General features: G+C 38.0%; 1 protein-coding gene across 5 annotated transcripts in view; it reads right to left on the bottom strand.

Moving 5' to 3' along the window:
- LOC127417589 (nuclear factor NF-kappa-B p105 subunit-like) overlaps positions 1–15,797 on the bottom strand; it is a 44,844-nt gene extending 29,047 nt beyond the window's left edge. Inside the window, exons 1-6 of one of the 5 annotated variants that reach the window (XM_051657616.1) lie at positions 15,456–15,797; positions 12,679–12,715; positions 12,387–12,430; positions 10,879–10,975; positions 5,660–5,700; positions 5,344–5,442 (exon numbers count right to left, since the gene is read on the bottom strand). In XM_051657616.1, coding sequence (XP_051513576.1) covers positions 5,344–5,442; positions 5,660–5,700; positions 10,879–10,975; positions 12,387–12,430; positions 12,679–12,715; positions 15,456–15,491 — 354 coding nt within the window. In that variant the 5' untranslated portion in view covers positions 15,492–15,797. Of the gene's footprint in view, positions 1–5,343; positions 5,443–5,659; positions 5,701–10,878; positions 10,976–12,386; positions 12,431–12,678; positions 12,716–15,299; positions 15,436–15,455 lie in introns of those variants that run through there. The other 4 variants (XM_051657615.1, XM_051657619.1, XM_051657617.1 and 1 more) reach the window with 4 other exon arrangements.
- Positions 15,798–16,022: the final 225 nt, after the last annotated feature.

The raw sequence follows: 16,022 nt of genomic DNA, 5'->3' as shown, positions 1-16,022 counted from the left end.
ACAACACCTATTCAATGTTCAGACACTTGTCTCACCCAGTCACGGTGAGGTAATTCATTAAAAATTGGAATAAACATCTGACCAATAAATTGACATCACAGCAAAACCCACAGTCACTCAGATGTATATGTGGAAAGCACACACACACCTTCCATGTATGTGTGTATGTTTGTGTGTTTGCTGTGTGTCAGTCAGAGTGTGTTGGAGTAAGAGGGGGCGAGTTGCCACACACCTCGTTTCACATCTCTAACACCGCGTCACACTGAACGAGCCTTCCCACTAATTACCTAAGTGACACATTGAGGAAATTCCCAAACGAACTTTCGTCATCAAGGAGAACTGCCCTCTCTTTCCTTTTTGTTTGCTCTGTTTTCTCTCTTTCTTACTTCCCCAACTTTCAGCCAATGAGTGTCCAAAATAACTGACCTGACATAGATGAGCAGTTGTAAGAGACAGCAGCCACTATTTTTAGCCAAATGATCCATTGCATAAGCTTGATTTATCTGCCGATGAAAGAGCCCAACTCGTCGCACAGGTCTCTCTACTACTAGACCTCTATGTCAAACTAGATTTGCATTTCCTGAAGGAAATAACAGTGTGCAAGCAAGCACAATCCAAAACTGGCTCTTGCCAAATGCAAGTAAAATTTGGCTTTGGCAAGAAAAAGGAAAATGTAGTTTTTCTGGTCATTTGGCCATTTGTCAAGTAACTTTAGGAACTGTAACATGACGATTGTCCAACCCATTTTTTGTTTAATATCTGACTCATAAAGAGGTGAAATCTCTCAGTGACTGACGCAACTCACCTTGTGCATCCTCTAACTTTTATCTCAGTGAAAAATGTCCCATAAGATGTTTATCTAGAATGCCTAAATATTTCTTTCCTTTAGGACTCAATGTAGCAATACATATGAAAAAAACTCATTAATAGTTTTGGTTGGCTTTAAAGGGGGGAGGTGGGTATTTTCTCTCCTTTTTCTCCCCAATTTGGAATGCCCAATTCCCAATGCGCTCTAGGTCCTCATGGTGGCGTAGTGATTCGCCTCAATCCGGGTGGTGAAGGACGAATCTCAGTTGCCTCCACGTCTGAGACCGTCAATCCGTGCATCTTATCACGTGGCTTGTTGAGCGCATTACCGCAGAGACCTAGCGCGTGTGGAGGCTTCACGCTATTCTCCGCAGCATCCACACACAACTCACCACGCGCCCCACCGAGAGCAAGAACCACATTATAGCGACCACGTGGAGGTTAACCCATGTGACTATACCCACACTAGCAACTGGGCCAGTTGGTTGCTTAGGAAGCCTGACTGGAAAAGAGATAGTTTAACCAAAAATGATCATTCTCTCATAATTTAGAAAGCTCAATGAAGATCTTTGGTCAATAAGAACAACATTTTTGCTTTGATTCTCATCTAAAGCTATCATGTCGCTTCTAAAGACAAAACCACTCAAGTCATATGGATTACTTTTATGCTGTCTTTATGTCCTTTCAGGAGCTTGAAAATGTTGAACTCCATTGACTTACATTGTATGGACAAAAACACATCATACATCCTTCAAGTTTCTTCATTTGTGTTCCGCAGAAGAAAGAAATTCATTAGAGTTTGAGATAGGTGAGTTAATGATGAGATAATTATTATTTCTGGGTAAGAACTATTCCTTTAAGCCCAAGGAAAAGCCAACTATTCCTTTAAACTAGTTCCTTTGAACTATTCCTTTATGCATCAATGTTTTTTCATGAGGGGTAGAATTTCACATAGAGACGGGCTAATATGACCTGCACAGTTCAATATTTTCATAGTGGCAAAAATATCTGCTTTTTAATTATAATGATAAAACAGTTTTATAGTAGGTAAGAAATATGTATATCCCACTTTTTTTTTATTTTATTCACCCACTAATGGCAGGTTCAAAAAAACAAAAAAACAAACAAACATCTTGGACCCAGCTTGCAAGGTAGTTATAAAAAGAAGAAGAAGAAGAAAAAAAAGGCAAGCTAAAGTTAAAAGCTTCGGTTCTACATAAATAAAATGCCACATAACTTGTTAAATGAAAAAGTAAATACATAAATGAACATGTACAGTACTGTGCAAAAGTCTTAGACACATAAAATGCTTCACAAAAGCATTTGTCTTAAGATGGTTATTTATATCTTCAGCTTTAGTGTGTCAATAAGAAATATACATTTTAGACTCCCAATAATTTCTTTTGCAAATAAAATAGAATAGAATAGAAGAACAGGGAGCCCTGCAACAGATGTCATGGCCCCCACAAAGCCCCCCACTGAACATCATGTCAGTCTGAGATTACATAAAGAGACAGAAGCAATTGAGACAGCCTAAATAGATAGAAGAACTGTGGTGAATTCTCCAAGAAGCTTGGAACATCCTATCTGCCAACAACCAAGAAAAACTGTGTCCAGGTGTACCTAGGAGAATTGGTGCTGTTTTAAAGGCAGAGATGGTCACACCGAATATTGATTTAGCTTTTTTGTGTTTACTGGACTTTGGATGACATTAAGTGATCAATGAAAACTATTTATGTCATTATTTTTGAAGACATCCTCACTATGCAACATTTTTCACAAGTGCCTAAAACTTTTGCGCAGTACTGTAAATACATGAAATACTTGAAATAAAAGATGCTTTAACACAGTCAGGACACTCAGTACATGTTTTGTTTTCCGTTGACTGTACATGAGCTTTTGCACATAACACGACATCGTCTTTGCATAAACAGATGCAAGACAAATCACTTTAATCAATTCAGTGTGAAATGAATGTGAGAAAGAACACCATTTACAATTGACCCTTCACTAAACTTCGTCACCCTTGGTTACGGTTGCTCGCTCTGACAAGTTCTGCAGAACTCCCCACTGGAATGAATGTGAGATTGCCGTGGACGACGCGTTTTTTGGCAAAATATTCTCACAAACAGAATGGATAATATTTTTAGGTGGGCTGGTATGAAGAGTGACCTTGTAATGGATATTTATCTGATGTTTTTTTGTAAAAGACATTGTTAAATTACACAGTAATTTAAACTGTGAAGACTGTGAATCAGAAAAAAGGCAAACGATTATTACAGTCACTTGAAAAGAGAAAAACTTCATTTAATAGCGATTACACATCTAATAACATTAGCGTAAGTGAACAGAGCTGTTTATAACGTCTCATAACACACTCATGTTGATGCTGTGAACTGTTTATTTACTATCGCTTTTACTATGATTTGAATCAATACATAAATGAATAAACGTTCCGTTATAAGCTTTAATTTATCTTGGCGCAAATGTAGGTGTCGTTGCAAATGATAAATGTTCATTTGGGTATGAGGGCTGACACAGTTTAATCCATAACATGCTCTTCTCCAGATTTATTTAAAGATTATTTAAAAAATAAAAAAAAAAGAGTAACACTGTGGGTATCCTCCCTGGGTAACTCATGTCACTATTACAAATGAACCAGCAACAACGTGTTTTACATTTTTGGGATTATTTTGATAAAATCCCGCTTAAAAGTAGGGATGCACCGATACCACTTTTTCTCTTCCAATCTGATTCCGATATCGGAAATCTCAGTATCGGCCAATACCGATCCCGATCCGATACCAGTGTTGTTGTTTTTTTGCATAATCAGTTTAGAATATCTTTACATTATTGCATGGAACTACTTGGGAGTACTCTTTAATATGTAAAGAAACACAAACCTCTAACTACACATTATTTCAATATAAATGTACAGCTTATTAAGAAACACTTTATTATTAACTAGTATACTGGATAATGTAGTAACAAAATTAACAGTAATTCCAGACTTCAAGTCTTCAGTAGAAAAGAGGCCATTTTTTTTTTTTTTTACTTGCATCTGGACTTTAAAGGATTCAGATCTCTTTTTTGTTCAGTTTAGTTGTAAGACATCAGTCCACTTTTCATTCACACAGTTATTTTTTGGAACCCAGTCAAATTAAATATTATTATAATCTGTAAACAAATGATAATAATAATAATATATTATAATAGTAATATATCTCAATCGCGCACCTTAACTTTTAAACCCTCACGCTTTTATTTTGACATTCTAAACTCTCCAGGAAGTCCTGTATGTGTCTGTTTGTAGGCAATTTCACAGTAGTTTAATTCGCTTCTTATTCATATTCTGGTAAAATGCACCTCCGGTGCTGTTCTAAATGCATATTATAAATGAACCGAACTATTGAGCATCTACATCTCAGATGCTGTTCTTGAGTAGCGCTCAAATATTGCTCTCCACGTAAAGGCTAAAAATAGTGTGTGTGTAAACAGAGCAGCGCCATTCACTAACGCGCTGGCGTTGCGCATACTATATTTTTACTTATTAAACACAGCCTTTTGTGATTCACAGAGCTATCACACGTCTTCAAGTGGCTTTGAATAAAATGCACAAGTCATATGAACTGCTTTAATGGTGTTTTTATGGTTCTTTATGTCATTTTTTGAGCTTGACAGTAACTAACATGACTAACACACAGTATCGGATTTGGATCTTGCTCCTCGGACCAACACCCGATCCGTCTAAAAGCTTAAGTATCGGAGCCGATACCGATCCAGGTATCGGATCGGTGCATCCCTACTTAAAAGTACTCAAACACACATTACTCCCATAGGCTGTCATTGGAAAATAACAAACGCGTGTCAGAGTAATGGCGGCAGGGCAACAGTTGCTAAGACAGGATTGGTCAGAAGCGCTTTTAAGGCGGGGCTTAGCGAAGGGTCAATTCAGAATGCATTTACTACAGTTTTCTCATCGCTGTCAGTCAGATTTTGAAAGCTGGACATTAAGTAAGTAAATGGGAGATTTTCAAGCTTAAATCTTAAAGGAGAAGTGTGTAATTTATTCAACGTTAAAATATTTTCCCCTCTCTGAGCCATAAATAGTATAAATATTGGCTCAACCAATGGCATAGGTTTGGGGAACAATATCTATTTGTCCGACCAATAGTATCCACAAGGAATGTTGGGGAAACCTGTTTGAGAATAGTCATTATTTGCTAGTCTGTTTGGTGCTGCTAGGGACAAAGAAATTACATTCTTCACCTTTAAATTTCTTAAAAATGATGATAAAGTTGGTAAAAACAATAATTATCCAAAAAATAATGATAAATATTTAAAATAAAAAATTGTTTTTGCAATGACCGAAGATATCAAACTGCTTTTTTTGATTAGCACAACAGCAACAAAAATAGCACACATCAAAGTTTATCCATGTCTTAATCTAAACCTCATAAACCAACCAATGCAAACCTTAAGTAAATGGGTCATTTATCTCAGAGCATCAGCAGAGCTCTATCATGTTGAACCTACCTTCAATTGTGGGTAAGACTTCCTGTTCTTTTCGCTGGAGGCCCCTGGGAGTCCTCCGTGGGAGGGGCCTTCACATCCATAGCGGAACCTGAAGCCCCTCTGGAGATGACAATTATAATGAGTCTGTTATTCTCACTGCCTTTTGCTTAAGCAATCAATCCCTGCCCAACCTTTTGTCATTACAGTGTGTTTGTATCAATAGACCATGAGTGACTTAGTGAGACTGAACCAGGCCAAAACACTAGCGAAAGCTACAGAAAGTCAGTGATGCAAGTTGTCAGACAAATTAATGAGAAAAAAATCTTATGTCTGTTACCTGTTTTGGTTCTTCGATAATTCGCAAAAAAGGTCCATCGACTGCAAAAGGAGAGATAAGAAAAACAAACCTTTCACTCAACATGAAATTCCTTGTGCACTATACATCAGTGAATCAACAGCTTTCATTTTCAGCAGTTTAATCCTACCATGTCTCCTAGAATCCATTACTATACCTACATTTTGGCTAAAATTATTTTCACATGCATAGTCACTTTCCTGGTGAAATTAACACTAGAGGCGCTACAACAACGACTTTTGTTTACTTTCACCAAAATCATGTGTAAAACGGCAGATTATCAGTTCATAAACATTTTTCGCCCTGTTTCTCACACAATGCTATCTTATGACATCTAAACACTTGTACTATAGTGCGTGACTTGTAAAGTGATACATTTTAACTTTTGCATTACATAACCAACTACATTTACAAGCTTGTTCCACTGCGATCAAATTGCACGGTTGCTCAAAAGACTAGGTACCTGAAGAGCATGCACGCCAACATGTGAGCCAAAAGTGACATGGTTGCTTCAGCAATTGCATTTTTCTTTTCACATTTGCTTTTGGTGACACTATCAGTTAGGTTTAGGTTTAGGGTAGGGAGGTAGGTTTTGTTGATTTAAAACTCGATAGAGCATTAAACTTAAAAACCTCATGAGCTTGGGAGAAAATAAAACTCGCTTTTAGCACCACACAGTGGGCATTTGTCCTCTGAACTGCCACGTTTTGTGTAAGGAACCACGTAATATCATTTTGCAAAAATGTCGCTATAGTCAACGGGGAGTTGTCCTTCACAATTGACTGCAAACTCTGGTATGGACCAGTCACTTTTCACCATCTAATCAATTCCTGATGGATAAAATAAAGTTCCGTCCAACATTTTGTTTCTAGTTGAATATCCTGTTTCACTCAGAAATAAATTACGTTATGAAAGTAAAAAGGGTTGTGAATGTTGTTCCATGTTGACTTTAAACAGTCATGTTCACATGATAACCTGCTTTGAAGCTGTCCTGGTTGGTAATTATTGCTAGATTGATGATTCATATAGATGGTATGCTGACAATATTTTTAGTGTATTTTTCCATTGCTCTAGTAATATGTTGCTACAATGTCATTGAGACACTGCTAAGCAAACAGAAATAAGATCAAACATGACTAAGACGTTAATTCAACTAGAAGTGGGAAAATCAAATGGACTGGATTTCAGTTTTAAATCACAGGGACATTTTTGGATGTCGAGTGTATTAGAATGTTCATTTAGCAACTGGTTTTCTGTAGATAATTCAAGGCTATAGTTCTCGCTGTACCACGTGTTTCCACAGAAGCGTATGCCTCTTCCTCTTCCTGTGCTGTACAGGGACTGAGACCACATCCTTCGCGAAGTGGAGCTAAATCAATCCGCTGCCAAACCTACAGAATTTCACCTCCTCTAGCCCAGCTTTACTGTATCCACCTACACCAACTCAATCACATTAGGATCAGTCCAGATCTACAGTATGTGCATATATTATGTGAAGCAGGTAGTCTTCAACATGAGCCACCTATTATAGTCTTGATGAGGCGGCATCTCAAGTCAAAAATAGATCTGTGCACCTGTGGTTTTGATATCTGAACTAAAAATGTCAAGTCATTTTTCTATCGTCAGACTGAACGCAAATGATCAAACCAAAGTGGTTAGCCTGATGAAACTCAAAAGACTTTCATGGTATTGGAACCTTGAAGCTAAAAGAGCGTTCACTTTGACAGCATTTTAATCGCTGTAGGTCGCTAAGTCGTAGGACTAGGCGTTTTTACTTGACTGTTATATCCAACTGTATCAGCTAGAGATTCGCTGTCTGCTTTCCCAAGGGTACAATGCATTGCATAGCTGCACATTAGGTCTGTGTAACAAGGTAAATGGAAAGGAGGAGGCGAGGACCGGCTTAACAATATAAGTAAAGGTTTAACCAAAAACTTAACCAAAAAGACAAACACACACACACACACACAGGTGTCGGACAGCTGTCCGTAACTCTCTCTCCCTCGCACTGCCGTCTCCAGTCAGCCTTATCCCTCTCAGGCTTAATCAGCCTAATTAGGGGCCGGGTGTGCAGAATCACGCCCTCCGCCCTGCCACAGTCTGTCAACAAGGCTGAGAAACTAAATAAAACATTTTCTCTGAAATATTACCAAAATTTGAATTATATTAATTATATATTATATTATTATGATCAAATTTTAAAGATAATATTTAGGTAGGGAAAAAGCTACAAGGCTTCTCACTTTTAAATCAACATTGTCTCCTACGTCCACAAGAGGGTGCAACGATTCAATACAAACCAAGCAGCACTGTGTTATAGCTAATCTTTATTGCAAAGAACATATCTGGCTATTAACAAAAGTACGTAAAATGATATATAAAAAGACTTAGCTAATTCATATTCTTGAATCTTATGTAAAAACACTAAAACGAGAAAAGAAACGCTTCAATAGGCGCTATGTTAACTTGGTGTTGCACAGTAACCTATACCGGTGCCATGGTACTACCACAGACTCCAGCTTCATAATACCGTTGACACCACAGTGTTTTTCATTAAACACAGTTGTACTGTATGTTCGTACCTAATGCTTATGCAGCTAAATACTGAGAGAGCAAGACATAGTCAAGAAAAACCGCCAAAGACCTCCACTAAAGGGGCCATTCACTCCAAAACTGTCTGTCTTTTTCTATGTAGCATGCCGTGTCTCGCTATTTTTTCAGAGTCTAGAGCAGGAGCACTGCATTTTTTAATAAGCTACATCATTATAAAAGGACATCCAACCTTTAAAACTTGTCTCAAGACACCAGCGTTTTGTTTTATTAGTTGCACTGCATCTGTTTTAGCCCAAAAATGTGATCTGAACGGCCTATTCGTCAATGTCAGTGCTTGGCAAACATCCAAAATTCTAAACATTTTAGCATTCGAATGTGCATTTGTATCTTAAATTCTACAAATATTCGTATTTGAATATTCTTATTCATATTAGATTTTTAATTTGACCGCCTTACTGCACATTTACGTGAAGCTGAACTCCCCTCAACATTGATGCATCAATAATAGTCTCTGTCGCTTATGTTGCCTCAAATCACCAATTCTGATTGAAAGCTAATGACTTCGGTTTGCTTTGTCTCTCCAAATTGCTATCAGTGTGAACAGCATACGATCTGGGTGAAAAACAACCCGAAAGGTATGGAATTTTTCAGTGAAAATCATTACGGCTGTTGCATGTTCATGAGCGTTATGAGAGAAGCTTGTTCACTGTGGCACAATCACAGAACTTGCACGATTTATAGTGCTAAAATCTAAGATTTAAATTGTACGCCTTCCTTGGAATATGACGCATGAGTCGCATACTTTTATGCCACTTTAGGGTGCTTATTAAGCTTCAGGGCTCTATTTTCGTGAGTGCATAAAGCGCAGCACTACACACTACGGACGTGCGCAACGTCTTATCCAATTTTCGTGAGAGCGCTAATTCTAAGGGCTATTGTGGGTGTATGCACGCAAACTGTGGGTGTATTTTATGTAAATGAATTTGCGCAATTTGCTATTTCCTGAGAAATAGGTCATTGCGCTAAGACGTTTCAATACCACCTCTGGACACAAAGATCAAATTCAGTTCCTGCATTTGCAGTTTGGAGATTCCACCAGCAGGTGGTAATAAAGTTTATTTCCAAACTCTGAAAGTATACAGAACATCAAATGATGTCCCTGGCAATCACAATTTTTCAGGGGTAATCGCTTGAGATTTGTATTAAACCTTCTAGAGGTCATGGTTTATTTTTTCAATTATTTTTATTGTTATCTTTATATGTGTTATGATTATTGTATATTTAATTTGTAGCCTACTAGTAATTTTCCACCTGTTGTTGAGACTGATTTTCAAGTCACTGCAAAAGATGCCGGTAAAAGGAGAGACTAAAATGTTTGGATTTGGTATGATTTTTGTACCACTTCGTTATTTTGATTATATTTTTGTTTCGTTTAAAGTGTAATTTGAATTTAGAAATATTTTTGGTTTATTTTTTCCGTGTTTGAATGCATGAATTAATTTTTGATTAATAATACTTACATTTAACTGAGCGTTCAAATTCAGAAGTGAATCAAATTTTCCATATGTATAAAAGGAGAGTGTCACTATAATAGAAATATGACTGGCATTCATTAAGGGCACAGTTAATGCACATTTTCTATTCTTCTAATTCAATACATAGTCCATTTACACTACCAACTTCTTATGAATGTGCTGTCTTTGTTTATATCACTAGTGCTTGACAGGTTATGGACTATAATAGGATGCAGACGGTGGAAATCCCCGAGAAGAACCTCAGAATTCAATTGCACTTAATGCAGCCCATTTGCACGTTACTTGGGCCTAGACTTAGCGCATACTTGCATGGACATACCAAAACTTCATGGCCATGCCTACTGACTTTGCACTTATGACTTATTGCATAGCGCTGTGCTTAATGCTAGCGCTCTTATAATAGGGGCCCCCCCCCCTCTGTTGCGCATAAGACAGACATTCATACGGATTCGGAGTAAATTATGTCAGAATTTTCATTTTTAGGATGAACTATTGCTTCAATAATAACCCCTAACAACTGAAACCAAAAGTGAACCTTAAATTAAAGTCATCAAAGCTCAACAAATCCTAAGTGGTCATTCATAATAAACCAGAACTGTAAGGATTTGTTCTGAGCTCATCATGCATGCTCAGGTAGATCAAGCGAGCATGTTGAAAGCATGTTGAAAGCCGCACCAAAACTGCACTTATCTCACACAGGGTTTTTCATGCAACCACACAGCATTAAGGAGCGGTTCAAGATTTTCAGCTGTGTCTCTGCAACCCAATGAGGAAGTGAAAAGTGGGGAAAAATAGATATGCTCCTGTAGTTCAAACCCATTCAATACACGAATGAGTGCGTATGACATCACAAAACCAAGGTTTGTCGCGAAACCATGATGTTCCTGAGGTCTTAGAACACCATTTGTCACTGCTGTAGAACATCACTGAGCTACATGCATGCTGTATTGGAGTGTCTGCAGGGTGCAGTGTTTCTTGAGAAAGGAATAGGACATGAAGAAAAGAGGAAACAAAGGCTAATCTTTCCTCATCCATTCTGCAAAGTTCAACAAGTCATTATCGAGACACTGATTGTCTGAAAAGTCTCAGAACAAAGTTGTAGGGGCCTCTTACCTGCCCTCAGTGTGTTATTGTTGTGTTGGATGGCCTGAAACTGGTCCATGGGCATCCATAGCTGGTCTTCTCTGAATGCATCCAACGTGTCCATGTACTTCCGAGAAAATATAAAAATCAAAATCAGTGAAACATGTACTGTACTTCATAAATAACTTCACAAAGTTCGCAAAGCATAAATTGCGCTCGCTGATAGAGTTGTTTATTGGCAAGTGCTGTATGCATTGTTTTAGCACTCGATTCATGAAAGGTATTCTGAAAATCAGGTAATGGCTCAAAAGTGCCCCAAATTTTGCGCTGAATGCAAATGCAATTTTCATTGTTGGGTGAACTATGCCTTTAAAGGAACAATTCACCCAAAAATGGAAATTCCCTCATTATTTACTCACCCTCATGTCATTGCAGATGTGTATGACTTTTACTTTTTTGTTGAACACAAATGAAGATTTTTAGAAGAACATTTCAGCTCTGTTGGTCCATACAATGCAAGTGAATATGTACCAAAACTTTGAAGCTCCAAAAAGCATATAAAGGCAGCATAAAAGTAATCCATATGACTCCAGTGGTTTAATCTGTGTCTTCAGAAGTGATATGATATGCAAGGGTGAGAAACAGTATCAATATTTAAGTGCTTTTATATGATAAACTCTCCTCCCTGTCTAGTAGGTGGCGATATGCATGAAGAATGTGAATTGCCAAAAACAGAAGGCTAATGTGAAAGCGAAAGTGGAGATTTATAATAAAAAAGGACTTAAATATGAAGCCGTTTCTCACCCACACCTATCATATCACTTCTGAAGATATAGATTAAACCACAGGAATCATATGGATTACCTGTATGCTGCCTTTATGTGTTTTTAGGAGCTTCGAAGTTTTGGTCACCATTAATTTGCATTGTATGGTCCTTCAGAGCTGAGATATTCTTCCAATCTTCATTTGTGTTCAGCAGAAGAAAGAAAGTCATACGCATCTGGGATAGCATGAGGGTGAGTAAATGAGGAGCGAATTTTCATTTTTGGGTGAACTACAGTGCAGTGCTTCATCAGAACATTTAGCGGCTGTCAAAACTTTTTAATGGGTGGTTTGTCAATACGATGCGGGATTTAATACAGCGAACAAAGCTTTGAAAGTTTTTGGTGCCGTAATGAGAGTGTCAAAGTTGCACCCACAGAAGGCAGGAAAATAGAAAACCTACTTAGCTTTCTAAGAGGCGCTTCCTGTCTGATGCTGTGGTATTTACACAAATTAATATGTCCCGTTTCAAATTTAATCATTTACTATCAGGCTTGTATGCCATCAAAGGTGTATATGCGTTTGAAACAACACAAAAAGTGTGGTATGCAGAGCTCTGAGGTCTATTTTTATCCTGTGAAGAGAATTACAACTACACGCAACAAGTGCTTCATGCCATGATATCTATTTCCTACTAATGATAATTAACATTTTAATTTCAATAAATGAGTATTTCAAAGAGTTTCCAGATAAAATGCTGCAAAAAAATTCCTCACCCCTCCATGAGCCGGGAGGTATGGATCTTCTCCAGCCATGATTTCTGAAGAGAAATTAAAACATTACCCACTTTACAACTTCAAGATATGTGTTAGTTCTGAGAATAGCTCTAGCATCATTTGCACTTTGATCCAATATGTTATTATCAAAATCAATTAAATTCATCCATTCACGAGTCTAAACACTTTAAGACCACTTAACATATTTAATATACTTGATATTAGACAAATGGAAATCTAAAACATTAAGCAAAAGTTCACCCAAAATGCTAATTCTCTCAATTTTACTCACCCTTATGTCGCCTCAAACTCGTATGGTTTTCTTTCTTCTGCAGAACAAAAACAAAGATATTTTAATGGAGATATCGATGTCAGTTTGTCTGTACAATGCAACTGAATGGTGACCAAATTTTCAAGCTCCAAAAAAGACGATAAGGCAGCTTAAAGGTAATCCATAAGTCTTCAGTGGTTTAATCATTGTCTCTTGAAGTGATCCAATCAATTTTGGGTGAAAACAGACAAAAATACAGGTGCATCTCAATAAATTAGAATGTCGTGGAAAAGTTCATTTATTTCAGTAATTCAACTCAAATTGTGAAACTCATGTATTAAATAAATTCAATGCACACAGACTGAAGTAGTTTAAGTCTTTGGTTCTTTAAATTGTGATGATTTTGGCTCACATTTAACAAAAACCCACCAATTCACTATCTCAAAAAATTAGAATATGGTGACATGACAATCAGCTAATCAACTCAAAACACCTGCAAAGGTTTCCTGAGCCTTCAAAATGGTCTCTCAGTTTGGTTCACTAGGCTACACAATCATGGGGAAGACTGCTGATCTGACAGTTGTCCAGAAGACAATCATTGACACCCTCCACAAGGAGGGTAAGCCTCAAACATTCATTGCCAAAGAAGCTGGCTGTTCACAGAGTGCTGTATCCAAGCATGTTAACAGAAAGTTGAGTGGAAGGAAAAAGTGTGGAAGAAAAAGATGCACAACCAACCGAGAGAACCGCAGCCTTATGAGGATTGTCAAGCAAAATCGATTCAAGAATTTGGGTGAACTCCACAAGGAATGGACTGAGGCTGGGGTCAAGGCATCAAGAGCCACCACACAAAGACGTGTCAAGGACAGTTGTCGTATTCCTCTTGTTAAGCCACTCCTGAACCACAGACAATGCCAGAGGCATCTTACCTGGGCTAAGGAGAAGAAGAACTGGACTGTTGCCCAGTGGTCCAAAGTCCTCTTTTCAGATGAGAGCAAGTTTTGTATTTCATTTGGAAACCAAGGTCCTAGAGTCTGGAGGAAGGGTGGAGAAGCTCATAGCCCAAGTTGCTTGAAGTCCAGTGTTAAGTTTCCACAGTCTGTGATCATTTGGGGTGCAATGTCATCTGCTGGTGTTGGTCCATTGTGTTTTTTGAAAACCAAAGTCACTGTACCCGTTTACCAAGAAATTTTGGAGCACTTCAGGCTTCCTTCTGCTGACCAGCTTTTTAAAGATGCTGATTTCATTTTCCAGCAGGATTTGGCACCTGCCCACACTGCCAAAAGCACCAAAAGTTGGTTAAATGACCATGGTGTTGGTGTGCTTGACTGGCCAGCAAACTCACCAGACCTGAACCCCATAGAGAATCTATGGGGTATTGTCAAGAGGAAAATGAGAAACAAGAGACCAAAAAATGCAGATGAGCTGAAGGCCACTGTCAAAGAAACCTGGGCTTCCATACCACCTCAGCAGTGCCACAAACTGGTCACCTCCATGCCACGCCGAATTGAGGCAGAAATTAAAGCAAAAAGAGCCCCTAGCAAGTATTGAGTACATATACAGTAAATGAACATACTTTCCAGAAGGCCAACAATTCACTAAAAATGTTTTTTTTCTTGGTCTTATGATGTATTCTAATTTTTTGAGATAGTGAATTGGTGGGTTTTTGTTAAATGTGAGCCAAAATCATCACAATTAAAAGAACCAAAGACTTAAACTACTTCAGTCTGTGTGCATTGAATTTATTTAATATACGAGTTTCACAATTTGAGTTGAATTACTGAAATAAATGAACTTTTCCACGACATTCTAATTTATTGAGATGCACCTGTATAACTCCTTTTTCACTGTACATCTTGCCATTACAGTCTCTAGGCAGAATTATGATTGCAAGCTCGATTACACTACCTAGTGCACCATCTAGTGCCCTTGCGTCAAGCACTAGGAAGTATAATCGAGCTTGAAATCATGATCGATCATAGAAACTGCAATGCAAGATGTACAGTGAAAAAGGAGTAATATTTTGGTCTGTTCTCACACAAAATCATTTGGATCGCTTCTGAAGATATGGACTGAAACACTGGAGACCTATGGATTACCTTTATGCTGCCATTATGTACTTTTTGGAGCTTAAAAAGTTGGTCACCATCCACTTGCATTGAATGCACAAATAGACATTTCTTCATTTAAATATCCTTGTTTGTGTTGCGTGGAAGATAAAAAGTCATACGAGCTTGAGACAACATAAAGGGTGAGTAAATTATGAGATCATTTCTGGGTGAAATATCCCTATCTTAAGTTAGTTAGTTACACAGTTATTACACATCTCAGCCACTGTCAACAGACTCGAGCATCTCTGTCACTGTATCATAAACGGCTTTTGTCTCAAAACCTAGTGAGCTGCCTTACTATACGGGCAGCATAGGCACTTTTGTAATGTTCGAATCGAGCTGCGTTGAATCGTAATTTTGATTCGAATACTGGACTCTCGGAACGCGCCAAGAATGCCGACAAATGCTGTAGGTTTGAGACACAGCCATCTTATATTTATTACATATCTTATAACTTTCTTCTGTTGGACCTTGATCCACTTACAACAAAAACAAAGCATGATCATACCATAATGAGATTGCATTACTCACCCAAACAAGCTTATCAAATAGCTGAAATGAGCATTCGGCCTCTGAGGCAGAAGTAGGAAGTTCAGCAGGACGTGATACAAAGTATCACAACAACCTTTAGATGGCAATATGAGCAGCTCAAGCATGGCTCGATCTCCAAGGGTTTGGGTTGCTTACCTTTCCTGATAAATAGCCGATGTTCAGGATCAACATCAAACAGTTTGGATCTGGGTTTCAGAGACAAGTTTGTCGTTTGTTGTAACTTATTTTGCCATGTTACGTTGAAGTCAACTACTGTAAGCTGATAGACAGTTCAAGGCAGGTTTCTTATTCACGATGGTGGTTGCGTCTGCTGGACATGGATATGCAGAAGGTCCACTGAGATTAGACAGGCCGATGGATCAATCGATTTTAATCACTGGTTATGAATGAGCGCAATAAATAATGCCGAGATACACACTTTCGTTTGAATAGACAACTTGACTTCCTTACTGGAAATTCCCAGTGACGTCACTCTTGCGCTGTAAAGTGTCGTCTTGCGCCCACTGGTGGACACCGCTGGAAGAGCATGCAATGAAATACTGTAAAACCAGTCATGAAGGAAGAATTCCTATTCAGATTTCAGTGGAAATGTATACATTTGGCGAGCTGGTCACAAACGAGAAAATTACATACATTTTACTAAATTTAAATGATTAATTACATAAAAATATGATATATATTTATACATCAAAGTGTATTATT

The sequence above is a fragment of the Myxocyprinus asiaticus genome, chromosome 27 (assembly GCF_019703515.2).
Source record: "Myxocyprinus asiaticus isolate MX2 ecotype Aquarium Trade chromosome 27, UBuf_Myxa_2, whole genome shotgun sequence".
In the NCBI taxonomy this organism is placed as follows: Eukaryota; Metazoa; Chordata; class Actinopteri; order Cypriniformes; family Catostomidae; genus Myxocyprinus; species Myxocyprinus asiaticus.
This window is presented reverse-complemented; position numbering and strand designations above follow the sequence as displayed.